The sequence below is a fragment of the Zingiber officinale genome, chromosome 6B (genome assembly GCF_018446385.1).
Source record: "Zingiber officinale cultivar Zhangliang chromosome 6B, Zo_v1.1, whole genome shotgun sequence".
Classification (NCBI taxonomy): domain Eukaryota; kingdom Viridiplantae; phylum Streptophyta; class Magnoliopsida; order Zingiberales; family Zingiberaceae; genus Zingiber; species Zingiber officinale.
This window is the reverse complement of record NC_055996.1, coordinates 118,645,611-118,661,403: the sequence shown is the minus strand read 5'-3', so window position 1 is coordinate 118,661,403 and position 15,793 is coordinate 118,645,611. Positions and strand designations below refer to the sequence as shown.

General features: G+C 33.6%; 1 protein-coding gene across 9 annotated transcripts; it reads right to left on the bottom strand.

The window, feature by feature from the left end:
• Positions 1–151: 151 nt before the first annotated feature.
• Positions 152–4,530, bottom strand: LOC121989231 (pentatricopeptide repeat-containing protein At2g45350, chloroplastic-like). 9 transcript variants are annotated; one of them, XM_042543142.1, is made up of 5 exons: positions 4,320–4,527; positions 4,102–4,226; positions 2,962–3,110; positions 2,542–2,642; positions 152–2,362 (listed from the first exon to the last, which is right to left on the bottom strand). In XM_042543142.1, exons 4-5 carry the CDS (start codon positions 2,593–2,595, stop codon positions 407–409), a joined length of 2,010 nt encoding a protein of 669 aa, XP_042399076.1. In that variant the 5' UTR covers positions 2,596–2,642; positions 2,962–3,110; positions 4,102–4,226; positions 4,320–4,527; the 3' UTR covers positions 152–406. The 9 variants fall into 9 exon arrangements, with proteins under 9 accessions (XP_042399076.1, XP_042399074.1, XP_042399071.1 ...); XM_042543140.1 differs by having other exon boundaries at positions 2,935–3,110; positions 4,102–4,210; XM_042543137.1 differs by having other exon boundaries at positions 158–2,445; positions 4,087–4,226; positions 4,320–4,530.
• Positions 4,531–15,793: the final 11,263 nt, after the last annotated feature.

Below are 15,793 nucleotides of genomic sequence, written 5' to 3'. Positions count from 1 at the left end.
TTCATGCATATCTAAATGTACACACGTGTATCTATTTCAGACTAATTCTAAAAGTGACTAATCCCGTAATTTAAAATTTTTTCATCAGGATAAATTTAAAAATACGAATTTATTTAGATTTGGTTTGTTATAAATCATTAATTCTCCCGGCCAATCCAACACAAACTATTGTTTCTATAACTGGATCTGCGCACAAACCGAACGACAAACTTACTGGTTTCATTTGTTTCTGGTTGAAGCGAGCCCAAACTGAACTCAACAGGTATGATCAAACCGAATTGATTGGCTCCCAATTATTCCTGAGTTGCCAGTTGAACCGATCAGTCAAGTCCAGTTCTAAAAACATTCTTAACCAGAACCAGATCAATTAGTTTCTAGTTCCCGAGTTGAGTTCATCGGTCGAGCATCACTCGTGAAAGACCAAGCCAACTGAGCCTTTTGAACATGGCAAATAGCCTTCCAATCTTAATGCCTGTGTCATGCTATGCAACAATAAGTCGATCTGCGGGTGTGCAATGTGTCCTACAGTGAACTCATGGATGACACCATCGACCTCTATGCAGCTACAGCCAGTGTTCTTAGGAACCCCTTTGCTCTTCATGGTTCTCCACACTTCCCCGGCACTCTCATACTGATCCCTGCAAGCATATATGTTCGACAACAGCACATACGAACTACTATCGCAAGGATCCAACTCGATCAGGTTTCTCACTGCACGTTCGGCTATTTCGACATTACTCTGGTTCTTGGAAGCTCCAAGAAGGGCTCTCCAGATGATATCGTTAGCTCTCAGCGGCATGTCGTTGACCAGGGAGATTGCCTCCTCTAGATGGCCTGCGCGGCTTAACAGGTCTACCATGCAACCATAATGCTGAATCTTGGGAGTTATTCCGTATTTGGAGATCATAAGGTTAAAATACCTACGACCCTCGGCGACTAGGCCAGCATGACTGCAGGCACTCAAAAGACCAATAAAAGTTATATCATCTGGTTTTACCATTGATCTTTGCATCTTTTCAAATAAGTTGATGGCGAGATTACCACGGCCGTGCACTGCAGACCCTGATATCATAGAATTCCAGTGATCTCTTTCCTTTTGAGGTATGCTATTGAAGATACTCAGAGCAATATCGACATAACCGCACTTGGAGTACATGTCTATGAGCGCAACCCCAACAATGCCATCCAGAGGAATGTCATGCTTATCGATGTACAAATGAATCCATCTACCTTGGAAAATAAGGCCTAAATCAGCAACTGCTGAGAGAACCATAGCTAAAGTCGAGTTGTCCGGCTTTTTCCCTGAGATAATCATCTTGATAAATACCTCAATTGCTTCTTTCGATTCACCATTCTCCTTGTACCCAGCAATCAATGAATTCCATGAAACCACATCCCTACATGGCATAACATCAAACAACTCTCTTGCTACCTTCATTCTTCCAAGTCTAGCATTCCCATCGATAATAATGTTCCAAGAGGTAACATCCTTCACAGGCATATTGTAGAACATTTGATATGCGAGTTGTAACTCACCTTTCTTCATGTAGTCATCCAGCATGATGTTAAAGGAAGTTACATTTCTGTTTGGCATCAAATCGAACAACTTTTGTGCTGATTTAACATCATCACATCTAAGATACCTGTTTATCAAACAATTCCAACTGATTGCATTTTTATATGGTAGCTTTTCAAACCAAGTATGGGCAGTGGTGATTCGGCCACACTTTGCATACCCGTTGAGCATAATTCCCCAAGTGACTTCATCCTTGAATGGACTCTGATCAAACATTTTCCTTGCTGTTGTCATGTCTCGACACTTTGCATATCCGTTAATGATAGAATTCCAGGAAACAATATCTCTTCCAGGCATCTCATCAAACATCCTTTGGGCAAACTCCATCTGTCCATTTTTCGCAAAGCCATCAATCATTAAATTCCAAGAGAACAAATCACGTTCCGGCATCTGCGCAAAAATCTCAAGAGCAGTATTTAGTCTTCCATGTTTAATATAGGCATCAATAATCATATTCCAACTGATCAAATTCTTGTAGGGCATCGCATCAAATGAAGCACGAGCAGAATCAATCTCTTGGCAGCTGGCATACATGAATATCAATGAGCCCTGAACAAACAGATCCGAATTATATGGACTCTTGATGGCATGACAGTGAATTTGCTCACCTTCTCTCAGGGCCATAGCACTCGCACAGGCTTTGAGTATGAAAGGAAAGGTGAACTTGTCAGGAGATATGTTTCTCTGCATCATATGACAGAATGTAATTATAGCTTTCCGTGGTTCTTGATTTCGCTCGTAGCGTCTAATGATGCTATTCCAGAAAAATGGATGAGAATCATCAACCTGCTTTGATGAAAAGTTATCAGAAGATAAATATAAACTTATCTTCCTATGAAGGACATTCATCAGGAAATCATCTTCCTTCCCTTCACATGGCATGAACAAGCATACACATAGGAATATAAGATCACAGACGAGTCATCACCAAATATTCTAGTCACTTGAAATGAATTTAGACAGACCTTGGTGAAGGCGCAATTCTCCAGCATTTTGCTTCTTGCAAGGAGCCTTCCCATCAGTATTCAAGATTATCCTCCTTAACTTCAATAGACGCTTATCTTTCCTTTCATAGCACGAAAAAGATTCTTATCAGCATACTTAAAATATGTTTACGAAAGAAAAACCATCAAAGTCCACAAACTAGAGTCTCCTTAGGGAATTATTGATGTTGATATAGTTGTGAGCATAGGTTAAATCAAGTAAAATACTTAATCTCCATATTTATTTTGATAATATTTTGCAATAGGAACTTCAACCCAGAATAATTTTTAAAAAGTGGAGGAAACACAATATTATTAGTCTAAATAGTATTTGCAGGAGGAAACTTTACAACTCGTGGGGTTTGATTTACTAACCACAAGATGAAAATAGAGATGATCTACCATAGGCATATGACAGTGATACTTCCTAAAATCTGCATTATTGGTGGGCTTTCTAAAAGATGACTTCATATCACACTTATCAGAGAATAATCTGCAGTACGGAGGTTCCATCATGTCCGTATTTGAGGAATTTGTAACTTTTCCATGACCTGGTACACAAGTTGAAGAAAGAAATGACTTAAACTCAAGGGGAAGAAAAGGTTAATGTAGCAAACACAAGGAGAAAGAATTAATGCATCATTTTACTATTAATTTCAAATGGGTAATGAATACAAAGATATACAAAGCCAAACAGAAGAAAAGAAATATAAATAAGTTACTATCATCAGCTCAGATTCTAGTGAGTTTGCTTCAAGAGTTGACGGATAGTTAGAAAGAATAACATTTTGAAAGAAATCAGAACAATGATCAAAGATAACCTTAATTTAGACCCAACAACTTTATTTGCATTACATGAGCACCTATTCCTTCTAAAGAAAAATGTGGGACAATCTCAATCATAAAAATAAGAAGATTGAAGAAAAAGATAGATAACGGCACAATCTAAGGTCAACTCAGCTGTTTCTGTTGAGAGTGATGAATCAAATTTTCAAAACAAAGATAAAAAGGCAAATAGGCATCCAAGGCTAGAATCAGAGCAGGACAACACGTTAAGCTATAATCCTATAATTTGATCCTACGAACCATTCACCATTCCTAGGTAGAGTCTCAATCCTGACAACCATAAACTCAAAGAAAAATACTGAAACAAGCACATAATTTATAGTGATAAAAATTAATGATTCAATGCATGACATTGAAATCTCCTATGGACCCTTCACCGTTCATAGGTAGAATCTCAGTCCTGAAAACTATAAGCCAAAAGCAGCAAATAGAAATAAGCATATAACTTCTAATGACTAATATTAATGATTCAATGCATGAAGTTGGAATCTCTCACAAATAAGTTCTAGCAGTAACATAAATTAAAGTTACTTTCAATACCAAAAACTTAGGAACATTTTGTTGCTCTCCAACTAAAGAAACGTATTTACTCTACTATTGTCCTGTTAGGCTCTAGATACAAGAGAAGCATGTACTTAGGAACCCTCTGTTCAATTGATCAGAGCCTTTGCAGTAACTTACCTGACAAAACCGTACCTTGATTTACTTCATCCATCCAGATCTCTATTTTCAGCATTTAACCCACTTGACATACGAATCCTTCCTAGCACCATCCATTTCCAACGACGTGAAAAATACCAAACTGCTGCACAGGCAAAAAACTGCGAGCAAGTCAAAATTTTTACTCAAAGATAATAATTACTGAAACAGAGGAAAAGAGAAAGCAAAGGTTTTGTTGACCATTTTTGATATACCTAGAATTCATGAAGCAGTGAGGCGGTGCACACGAGGATGACCAAACGGCGAGACAGCGGCCAATTATGGAGACGACGTGCTCTGGTGCTGTCAAGTAAGCTTGAGAACGTCTGCAATCGCTCGCCGGAAAAAAGAGTGGGGGATCGTTCGAGACGGCGGCCGGCAGATCTTAAATAATTAGGGTTTTTATTTTTTATTTTATATTTTTTGGACCCTGTAACTTATAATGAGTAGATCTTAGCAGTCTAACGCGAGTGAAAGTTAACGCATTTCCTTCCGAATCGGCAAGTATTTGAACCGGGGTTAGAAGGATGGAAACCGAACTTTGATGGGGGAGTGCAGTCCATTTTTAAATTGTTCAAATAATTTAAGTTGTGTTTAGTTTGTGTGTTTTTCATTTTTATTTTATGAAAAATGTATATTTTTGAAAAATGATATTTGGTTTACATTTTCCGTGTCTGTTTTCTAAAAAAATAACCAACATTTTCTAGAAAAATAGAAAATGACAAAAAGTCATTTTCTGTTTTCTAAAAAATGTGCATTTTTCAAAAATTAAAAATGGAAAACGTGCAAATCAAACGTACTCTTAGTTTTTCGATTCTTTATTTTTTTTTATTGTTATTGTTGTTGTTGTTGTTGTTATTGTTATTGTTCCATAATACTCCTCTTATTAGAGCTGCAGCTATCAGTCGTCGTCCCTTCGCCTCCATCTAGTAGCGCAAAAAGATACGGTAAGTTAGTGACAATTTAAGATAAGGCCGTGTTTTGGATTGATTCGTCTACCTTTTCACCACTCTCTCCTCCAGCTGTTCAAGCAAGACGATGACATCGCAAGACCCCGTGGGTCATCCGAGATGGCATGGGGCGGAAGTTGCTGCAAGGAGGCCGCCGGGTCAAAACTCAGTGGCAACGGGGGAATAAATCTCCTATCCCTGTATCTCACCCGGTCCGTCCCATATTAGCTCGGATGCTGCGATTTACCTCCCTCATAATGACCGTGGGTCCGGTCGATGGGGGTCCTGGGGACGAGGATTTCGCCTTTTGCTGCAAAGACGATAACATCACAATCCTCATCGACAGCTTCACCCACTACATGATCCCTCAGTTGTTCGCCTATGCCCTCAACTTCCCCATCTCTAAGTTCTTACAGGCACACAGTAAGGTATTGGTCATAGCTAGCGTTGCCGTCGTCGACCTCACTTGGATCCTCATCGGCCACTTCCAACTTGGCTTCCTCAGTGAGGCGATGCCGCTCAACTTGAGCCTGGTGGATTGTGGTGGAAGGCCAGTTCACGTGCATCACCATGGGAACTGCCCCAGCCATGGAAGTATGGAACAACTTCAGCTGGTCGCAGCCTTCGCCGAACTGGGCTCCTTCGTGTGGCTCTCCATTGGATCCGCCATAATGCTATGGTAATTAGCACATATAATGAAAGGCTAATCGATCAATTCGAAACTGCAATTCAGCATCAAGCGAATTCTTGCTACATGCCCCTTAATTGCCTTGTTGTTTCTTCCAATTTGCAGCCTCGAGTATCATCAATATACCATTTATAGTAAGCTTTCAATTTTATTTCTAGCGATCAACAAAGTACTGATGACTTAAATTTTGAGAGGTCATAACTTTTGACTGAAATCGAATAACGGGGCGTATAATATATCAAATCAAAGATCTTAAAACGAGTTTTGTTGATATATTATATGTCCCATGATTTAATTCCAGTCAAAAGTTATACTCTCTCAAAGTTTAAGTCAATAATAACATTATTGTTAGTTTCGTGTTGCTGATCTTAAGAAATCAGTAACAATGTGGTGCTAATCTTAAGAAACCAACAACAAAATATTGTTGATCTTCAGAAAACCAGCAACAACGTATTACTGGTTTAAACTTTGAAAGGTCATAACTTTTGACTTGGATTGAACCACGATATATCAAATCGAAGCTCATTTTGAGATTTTCGATTTGATATATTACGTGTTTTTTGATTCAATCTTAGTCAAAAGTTATGGTCCCTTAAAGTTTAAGTCAACAATAACAAGTTGTTGATCTTCAGGAGACCAGCAATTCTTCGAGTTGCTGGTCTTGAGAAACTAGCAACGTGTTGTTGATTTTTAGAAATCAGCAACAACATATTGTTGATTTAAACTTTAAGAGTATAACTTTTGATTCGGTTTGAATCATGTAGCGTACAATATATCAAATCGAAAATATCTGAATAAGCTTTAATTTAATATATTGTGTCTTGTGGTCCAATTTTAGTAAAAAATTATAGTCTCTCAAAATTTAAGTTAACAATAATGTTGTTGCTGGTCTTTATATTGAAAAAAATTATCATACTTGAATTAAGTTTTTTTTTTAAAAAAAGTACTACTCTCAAACAGTGTATCGTGATAGTGTTTAACGACATGAGTGTAATAAGAAGACAAAGCTGAGCACATAGGACTTTGTTTGGAGTGAATCAGACATCTGTAGGTTCATTAGCCACTTTTGGGATGAAATCGACTGATGGTTGCTTGTCTGTATAAAACTGTGTTGCTGGTCTTCGGAAGATAAGCAACACGTTGTAGTAGTTATGAAATCGTAGTTGCTACAATTATAAGTTATAACTTTGAGAGATCATAGCTTTTGATTCATGTTAAACTACAAGACACACAATATATCAAATCGAAGCTCATTCAAGGATCTTCGATTTGATATATTATGCATCTCGTAGTGTAATATGAATCAAAAGTTATGACCTCTCAAATTTATAACTTGTAATTGTAGCAACTACCATCTCGTAGCTGCTACAACATGCATGCAGGGTAAATTTTGAGAAATCATAACTTTTTACTTAGATTGAACCATATGATGTGTGATATATTAAATCAAAGATCTTTGAATTAGTTTTGATTTGATATATTGTGCGTCCCATAGGTCATCATAAATGAAAGTTATGTTCTCTCAAAGTTATAACTTATAGTTGTAGCAACTATGTTTTCGTAGTTGTTATAACGTGTTGTTGATCTTCAAAAGACCAACAATAACATGTTGCTAATCTTCTAAAGACCAACAACACAGTCTTTTGCAGACCGGCAACCATCAACTAGTTTCATCCCTAAAGTGTCTGATGGACCTAAAGATGTCTAATTCGCTTCAAACAAAGTGCTATGTGCTTGACTTAGTCTCCTTATTACACCCATGCCATCAACCACCATCACGATACAATATATTGAGAGCAACAATTTTTTTCAACTTGATTCAACTATGATAAATGGTGTCGAAAGTGCATTATAAGGGTTATGATGATCTCACTCACTGACATCACAAATGAGTTCCTTGAACTTCTATTCTTTCAAAGATATCAAATTTATAATTTTTTGAATAGCGAAGGTCCATCAGCCAGTTTCATCTAAAAGTGGTTGATGGACCTAAAGAACTCAGAATGATTTCAAACAAAGACTTATGTACTCGTCTAATGCTTCTGAAGATATTCATACCCTCAATATAATACACTGTATTGAGAACAGTGATTTTTTTTAAAAATCAATTCAAACATGAGAATGATATCAAAAGCTCATTATTAGGGTCACAACGATCATACTCACTTGTTAAGATAATAATATTAACAAGTCCTATGATAAAATCTCAACAATAATTCATTACTAACATATATTAAGATAATAATATTTCCAAATATAGGTACAAGATCATTTTATAACATACCAAATATCAATTTATAACATACAAACTATAATATTTCAACAACTATAATAATCCAATGAAAAAAATAATTTTCATACTATAAAAAATATCAAATTACATCTATCATACCATAAAATTACAATAACAACAACAATAGTTTTATTGAGTTTTACAACCATAATACACTAGAAGAACACAATAATTTAGATAAAAATAACAATTAGAAGTATACAATAAAACAATTATATAAACAACAACAATAATAATAAAATATTATGAATGTTTCTTTTCAACATCCACATAAAACCAATCAAGCTTGCAATTATATTGGCTAGGAAGAGTTAAATTTTCCATATCATCCAATAAAAAATCAAGTTCTTCAATCTTTTAAGTATTCAAGATGATTTCTTGTAGCAAGATACCTCAAGTGGTCCTCCTTGGTATGTCTTTTGCTTTATATCCTTTCATTATCTTTTGCAAGAAGAGATAAATATTCTATAAAAAATAATTAAAGAAGTTCTTGTTAATTCAGAAAAAAAGGAATAGAGCAAGATTAATGCTATTATAATTATAAGAAAATATAATATCATAGTATTAATGTTCAAATCTAGTACAAGATTTTGACATTTCATAACATAATTTATTTAAGGACCATTTCATTCTCCATATTATTTTCAAAAGATAGAACATTTAAATAGCAACAATAAAATATAAGGATAAAAAAAATTAGAGCTGAACAATCTACATATTGTTAATGAGGTTTTTATATATATTAAGAAAATCAATCGTGACCCTAATAATGAGTTTTATGATATTATTTTTCATACTTAAATCGAGTTGAAAAAATTATTGTTCTTAATATAGTGTATCACATTATTATTTGAGAGCACATGTCATTCAGTGACATTAAACGAGTATATAGGTCTTCATTTGAAATTATTTTGAGTTCTCTAGGTCTATCAACAACTTTTGGATAGAACTAGCTGATGGACCTTCGCTATTCAAAAAATTAAAATTTTGACATTTTCAAAAAAAATGGAAATCCAAGAAACTGATTTGTGATGTTGGTCAGTGAGCATGATTGTCGTGACCCTTATAGTACGCTTTTGACATCATTTATCATACTTGAATTAAGTTGAAAAAAATTGTTGCTCTCAATATAGTGTATCACGATGGTGTTTGACGGCATAAGTGTAATAAGGAGACCAAGCTAAGCACATAAGACTTTGTTTGGAGTGAATCAAATATCTCTAGGTTCATCAACTACTTTTAGAATGAGTTGATGGTTGCTGATTTGCAAAAGACTGTGTTTCTGGTCTTCAAAAAATTAGCAACATGTTGTATCAGCTACGAAATTGTAGCTACTATAACTAAAAGTTTTAACTTTGAGAGGTCATAACTTTTGATTTGGCTTGAATTACGGGATATAATATATTAAATCAAAGCTAGTTCAAAGATCTTGATTTAATATATTGTGCATCTCATTGTTCAATTTAAGTAAAGTTATGACCACTCAAAGTTTACCTAGCATATACGTTATAGCAACTATGAAACAGTAGCTGTTACAACTACGAGTTTAACTTTAAGAAATCATAACTTTTGAATCAGATTAAACCATGAGATGCACAATATATCAAATCAAAGATCTTTGAATAATTTTCAATTTGATATATTGTGTGTCTCATAGTTTAACCTAAATCAAAAGTTACGATCTCTCAAAATTATAACTTGTAGTTATAGCAATTACGATTTCATAGCTGCTACAATGTGTTGTTGATCTTTAGAAGACTAGTAGCAATGTGTTGCTAATCTTCAGAGGATCAACAACAACGTGTTCTTGGTCTTCATAAGATCAACAACAACGTATTGCTGGTCTTCAATAGATCAGCAACAACGTGTTAAACCATAAATTTTGAGAGGTTATATCTTTTGATTCGTATTGAACCATGAGACATATAATATGTCAAATAAAAGTTCGTTTAGAGATCTTTGATTTGATATATTATGTATCCCATGGATAAACCAGAGTTAAAAGTTATAGTCTCTTAAAATTTTCTCAGAATACATGTTATAGCATCTACGAAACCATAACTGCTACAACTACAAGTTCAATTATAAGAGGTCATACTTTTTTATTCAGGTTCAACCATGAGATGCTCAATATATCAAATCAAAAATTATTCAAAGATCTTCTATTTGATATATTATGCATCCTGTAATTCAACCTGAATCAAAAGTTATAATCTTTCAAAATTATAACTTGTAGTTGTAGCAACTAAGATTTCATAGTTGCTACAACATATTTCTAATCTTTAGAAAACCAGCAACAATGTGTTACTAATCTCTAGAGGATTGGCAACAATATGTTGCTGGTCTTCAGAAGATCAGCAACAACGTGTTTCTAGTCTTTATAAGATCAGTAACAAAGACTAGTATCAATGTGTTGAACCATAAACATTGAGATATCATAACTTTTGATTTGGGTTGAACCATGAAATATGTAATATATCAAATTGAAGCTCGCTTAGAGATCTTCAATTTGATATATTGTGCGTCCTGTGTTCAACCCGATTAAAAAATTATAGTCTCTTAAATTTTACCCAGTATACATACACATTGTAACATATACGAAGCCGTAGTTGCTACAACTACAAGTTCAACTTTAAGAGATCATAACTTTTGATTCGGGTTCAATCATGAGAGACACAATATATCAAATCGAAGTTCATTTAGAGATTTTTGAAAAAATTAATTTTATCTAACATTCTAAAACAAAAAAAATTAATTTTGCTTAACATAGGGGAGTCATATTTATTTGTAGCATCGAATAATGAGGATCATCGTCATACCATTTATAGTGAACTTCCAACTTCATTTCTAGTGAACAACAACGTATTATTAACTTAAATTTTAAGAGACCATAACATTTTCTTCGGATTGAAGCATAGACGTATAATAATCAAATCAAATATCTGAACAAGTTTCGATTTGATATATTATGTATTCCATGGTTCAATCGATGTCAAAAGTTATGATTTCTCAAAGTTTAAGTCAGCAATAAATTGTTGCTAGTATTCATGTTGCTGATTTTAAGAAACCAACAACAATGTGTTGTTGATCTTTAGAAAATCAGGAACAACGTATTAACTTAAATTTTGAGAGATTATAACTTTTGACTCAGATTGAACAATGGGACGTATAATATATCAAATCGAAGATCTCTAAATAAGCTTTGATTTGATATATTATGCGTACCGTGATTCAATATTAATTAAAAGTTACAATTTCTCAAATTTTAAGTCAGCAATAATATGTTGTTGATCTTCAAAAGACCAACAACTCTTCATGTTGCTGATCTTAAAAAACAAACAACAATATGTTGCTGATTTAAAATTTGAGAGATCACAACTTTTGATTTGGATTGAATAATGGAACAATATAACAATGTGTTGCTAATTTAAAAATTATCATGATATCCAAATGACTACAAAATAATTATCATACTATAAAAAGCATTAAATTTACAACTATCATATCATACAATTACAACAATAATAGCAACAAAGTTTTATTAAGTTTTATAACAACAACACGCAAGAAGAACCCAGTAATTTAGACAAAGTGATAATTAATAGTATATAGAAATAACAATTATATAGATAACAACAATAATAAAATATTATGAATATTCCTTTTTAAGATTCACAAAAAATCAACATGCTTGCGGTTATATTAGTTAGGAAGAGCGAAGTTCTCCATGTAATCCAATAAAAAATTAAATTCTTAAGCCTTTTCAAGTATCATGGATGATTCTTTATAATAAGATACCTCAAGTATTCCTCCTTAGTATACCCTTGTAGATTCAGCAGTTAACGATCAAACCTAAAAATATAGAAAGAAAATGAAAGTATAAAAAAAAGCTAGAACAAACTTACTAGAAAAATTCATAATCAATACAAGGAAAACTCAAAAAAAAAAAAAAAAGAATGTTAATTAGCATATGAAAAATTGATTATTTTCTGGTTATGAAAATCATAATAAATAAACTTTTTTAAAAATATATAAATTTTAAGTAAGACAAGTGAGATTTATTATTTACACATTAAATTATAGATACTTTATTATTTATGAAAGACCAGTGACATAGATCTATAGTATAAATTTAGAAAGTATGTTAAGTATATTTGATTAAATGTATACAAAGCCTTATTTTTTAATCTAAATTTTTTTTATCTTCCATCCATCCATCCTCCTTCATTTATGTCTTAACAAGTTTTCTCCATCATCGTCTGTTTTGATATTTCATCAAACGACTACAGCACTACAAGAAAAAAGCTAAACAACAACGCTTTTTTGGCGTTGTCGTATGTACTTAAAAAGTGATGTTGTAGATGGTGTTGTAGAAAGTCATATCAAAGACAACGCTTTAAAAGCGTTGTGGTTGGTCACAAAGACAACACTTTTTAAGCGTTGTCTTTTCGTTCTTAAAAAGCGTTGTTATAGATGCTGTTGTAAAAATGCACATATCAAAGACAACACTTTAAAAGCGTTGTGGTTGGTCACAAAGACAACGCTTTTTAAGCGTTGTCTATTCGTTCTTAAAAAGCGTTGTTAAAGATGCTGTTGTAAAAATGCACATATCAAAGACAACGCTTTAAAAGCGTTGTGGTTGGTCTCAAAGACATTGTTTTTTAAGCGTTGTCTTTTATTACTTAAAAACGTTGTCTTTTTAAATTTATAAAAAATAGTGTTTTTCTTAATTAAATAGCAAAAATTATAAAAAATACTCAAAATTTACATATAATTGAATATCCACAACCACAATCATTTTTATAATAAGACTATTTAACAAATAAATAAAACTTTATATTATACAAACAAAATGTATACATATTGATCCACAAATTAAATTTGTATCATACAGGTTATCCTTAACTTCATGACAATAATTTTTCAAACACACAAGTTTTACAAAACCTCATCATTGACTAACCGCTGTTGTTGGTGTCCATCGCATGGAATTGCTTCTTTAAGTCCAGCAATCTCTTCTTCTGAAAGGCTTTCAGCTATCACTCTTAGAGCCATCTTCTTCAACTTGTCATCAGCACACCTGGGGTTGTAGGCAATCAAGAAATTTTGTATGAAAACTTTCATACATGTAAATCTCGTACTAAATAATATGTCAATGTTATATATACATGTAATTCATACCGTAAGTGTGTTTATATCGTAACTGACAAGTTTTCTTTAGGGCCAACTTCTACTCAAGCTCTTTAAACACTGCATCAAAATAAAAAAATTGGCATTAGTTCTGTGCTAAATGAAAATCATATTTAAAGGAAAAAGCGGGAGTGTTGTAGATGGATATATTAACCAAGCATATTAATGTTTGACCTGTCTTTACAAGTTCTAAGCATATATATTAACCAAGCATATAACCTAAGAGGAATAAGTTACAAAATGCTACTTGATGTTTGACCTGTCTTTATTGGATTTTGCGGCCCGGTCTTCTTGTAGCCAGGCACAATGTAATACTTGATGTTGACTCTACCTTTGCAGTTGTTTCGGCTTGAGGAGTGGCAAAGAATGGTGGAGTAGAGGATGGATTTTAGGTATTCATCCGTGCCATCGAGGAAATGACTTATTCCTCTTAGGTTGCCACAGGAACAGGATCTTCCACATCGAAGAAAAATATTACCCCATTTCCTTTTGCATCAGCATCACCTGCTGAACTGAGAAGAGCTAAGACGGCGAATTGAGATTCATCATGGGAACAGCTTACGGCTGTAAAAAAATGGGAACCATCAACAAGACAAAAGATTACAATCTTCTAACTACTCAAAGAGAAAATAGTATAAAGTTAAAGAAATATAAAAAATTCTATAAATATTTCACAAAATGTGAGCTTTGTTTGTAATCATACACCATTCGCAAAGCCACGGTAAGTTTATACTGGTCCAACAATGGACTGGTTCTTGCTGCCTATTTTGGACATTTGCAATTTATTAATATTAGTGCATGTATGCTAGAGACACTTGCAAAATAGAAGCTTTAGGACTCAAGATTGTTGTTGTATAGAACTGTTGACATGAACATCTAAAGTGCCAAAAATGGACTGGTTCTTTTTATTTCATTTTAATTTTCTGGTTCTTTTAGTCTTGGATTTATACTACGATCATTTAAGAGCCAAAAAATGCACACCTTCTGTAACAATCCCGTGAGACCAGTACAATGCCAAATTTGAAGTACTCCAAACTGAAAGTTGTGGCTTTAAACCGTGTGTATAGGACACCAGATATTCTGATTCCCCAACAAATGAAGGCTTTGTAATTGGCTGTACAAGAAAAAGGAAAAAAAAACAGATGTAAGGACATTCACTGCTATTTCGATTTGCCAGATAACAATATAGGCAAAATGATGATTACCGAAAGTGTATCTCCAATCATAGCCACAAGAATATTGGAATCTGGATCCCATAATGTAATTATAGTCTCAGCTGCAATAGCAAGGACTGATCCATCGGCAGAAAAAGCAGCAGCTGTTAATGATTTTCCCCTGTCATCAATTCAAAGAAATTAATTTCATGGGAGTTCCACTGCGCAACAACACTATATGATGGGAAAAGAAATATATGCAAGCAAATAATTTCAAAAAATAGTTTAAAGATTTCACCAATAATTCAATTAAAAAACAAGGCATCCTTTAAATTAAGAAACAGTATCTTTTTTTCATAATTAATGTATATACAAAATTGCAAGTTCCATACGCCCAATCAACTGGTTCAGCTCTGAGTAGCATCAAATACAAGTATTACTTTAAATATCTCTGCTTGATTTGAAAGCTGTCTGCTTCCACAAATTATTTCAATTTCATTCGATACAAATAATTTTTTATGTTAAAATAAATCATAAAAACTAAAAGGCATCAAATGAGCAATGATATTAATATAATAAAGGAAAAAACATTTCATTGGCAGCAAAATTTAATACTTGTATGAACCAACAGATTGGCATCTCCAACCAGTTCTCTGGATTGATTCATTATTTCTGTCGGCATGAGAACCATGAACCCAAACCTGAAAAATAGATTACTCATTTAATCATTATATACAATGGGGCAACAGAAAGAAAAGAGCCTAATAGACACTACCTTAAAATCACCACCATAAGATGATGTGACAGCCATGTTGTGTCCAGGGCGAAATGCAAGAGATGAAACTTGAGCATCACTACATCAGAAAGTAAAGAAAATATAAAAAGGTGGTTTATTTTATCTGTTAGAGTGGAAGGTGTAAAGGGTTAAAGAAGTGCAAAGAAAACATTAGTCAAGTAGTGAAAATCTTATAATTTGTCCTGGATCTCCGAAGGATAAGATTCATGTAACTGATTCCAAACAGTTGGGACAAACATGGGATGGTAGTAATGATAACGGCAGCAGTAACAAAGAACCAAGAATTATTAAGCAGCAGAGAACAACTTGGCAACCAATCACTCAAAGAAGAGCTAAGCCAGCCCACAACCATATGGATCACTCAAGGATAAGCAACGTCAGCCCATAACCATATAGACCAGAAATGAAGTTTCAATATAAAATTGATCAACATTTAACTAATTCAAGATTGTCAACTTGAAGAATTTCTCTAAAATGAGTAATGGTAACAATCAAACTTATCACTCTTTTCCAACAATCAAAAGGTTCAATATGCTGGAATAAGATATGATCTGATCATTCAAGGATGCTTTTCATATTGCAAAAGAAATGCGTGAATGTGCGGATATAATAACCAAA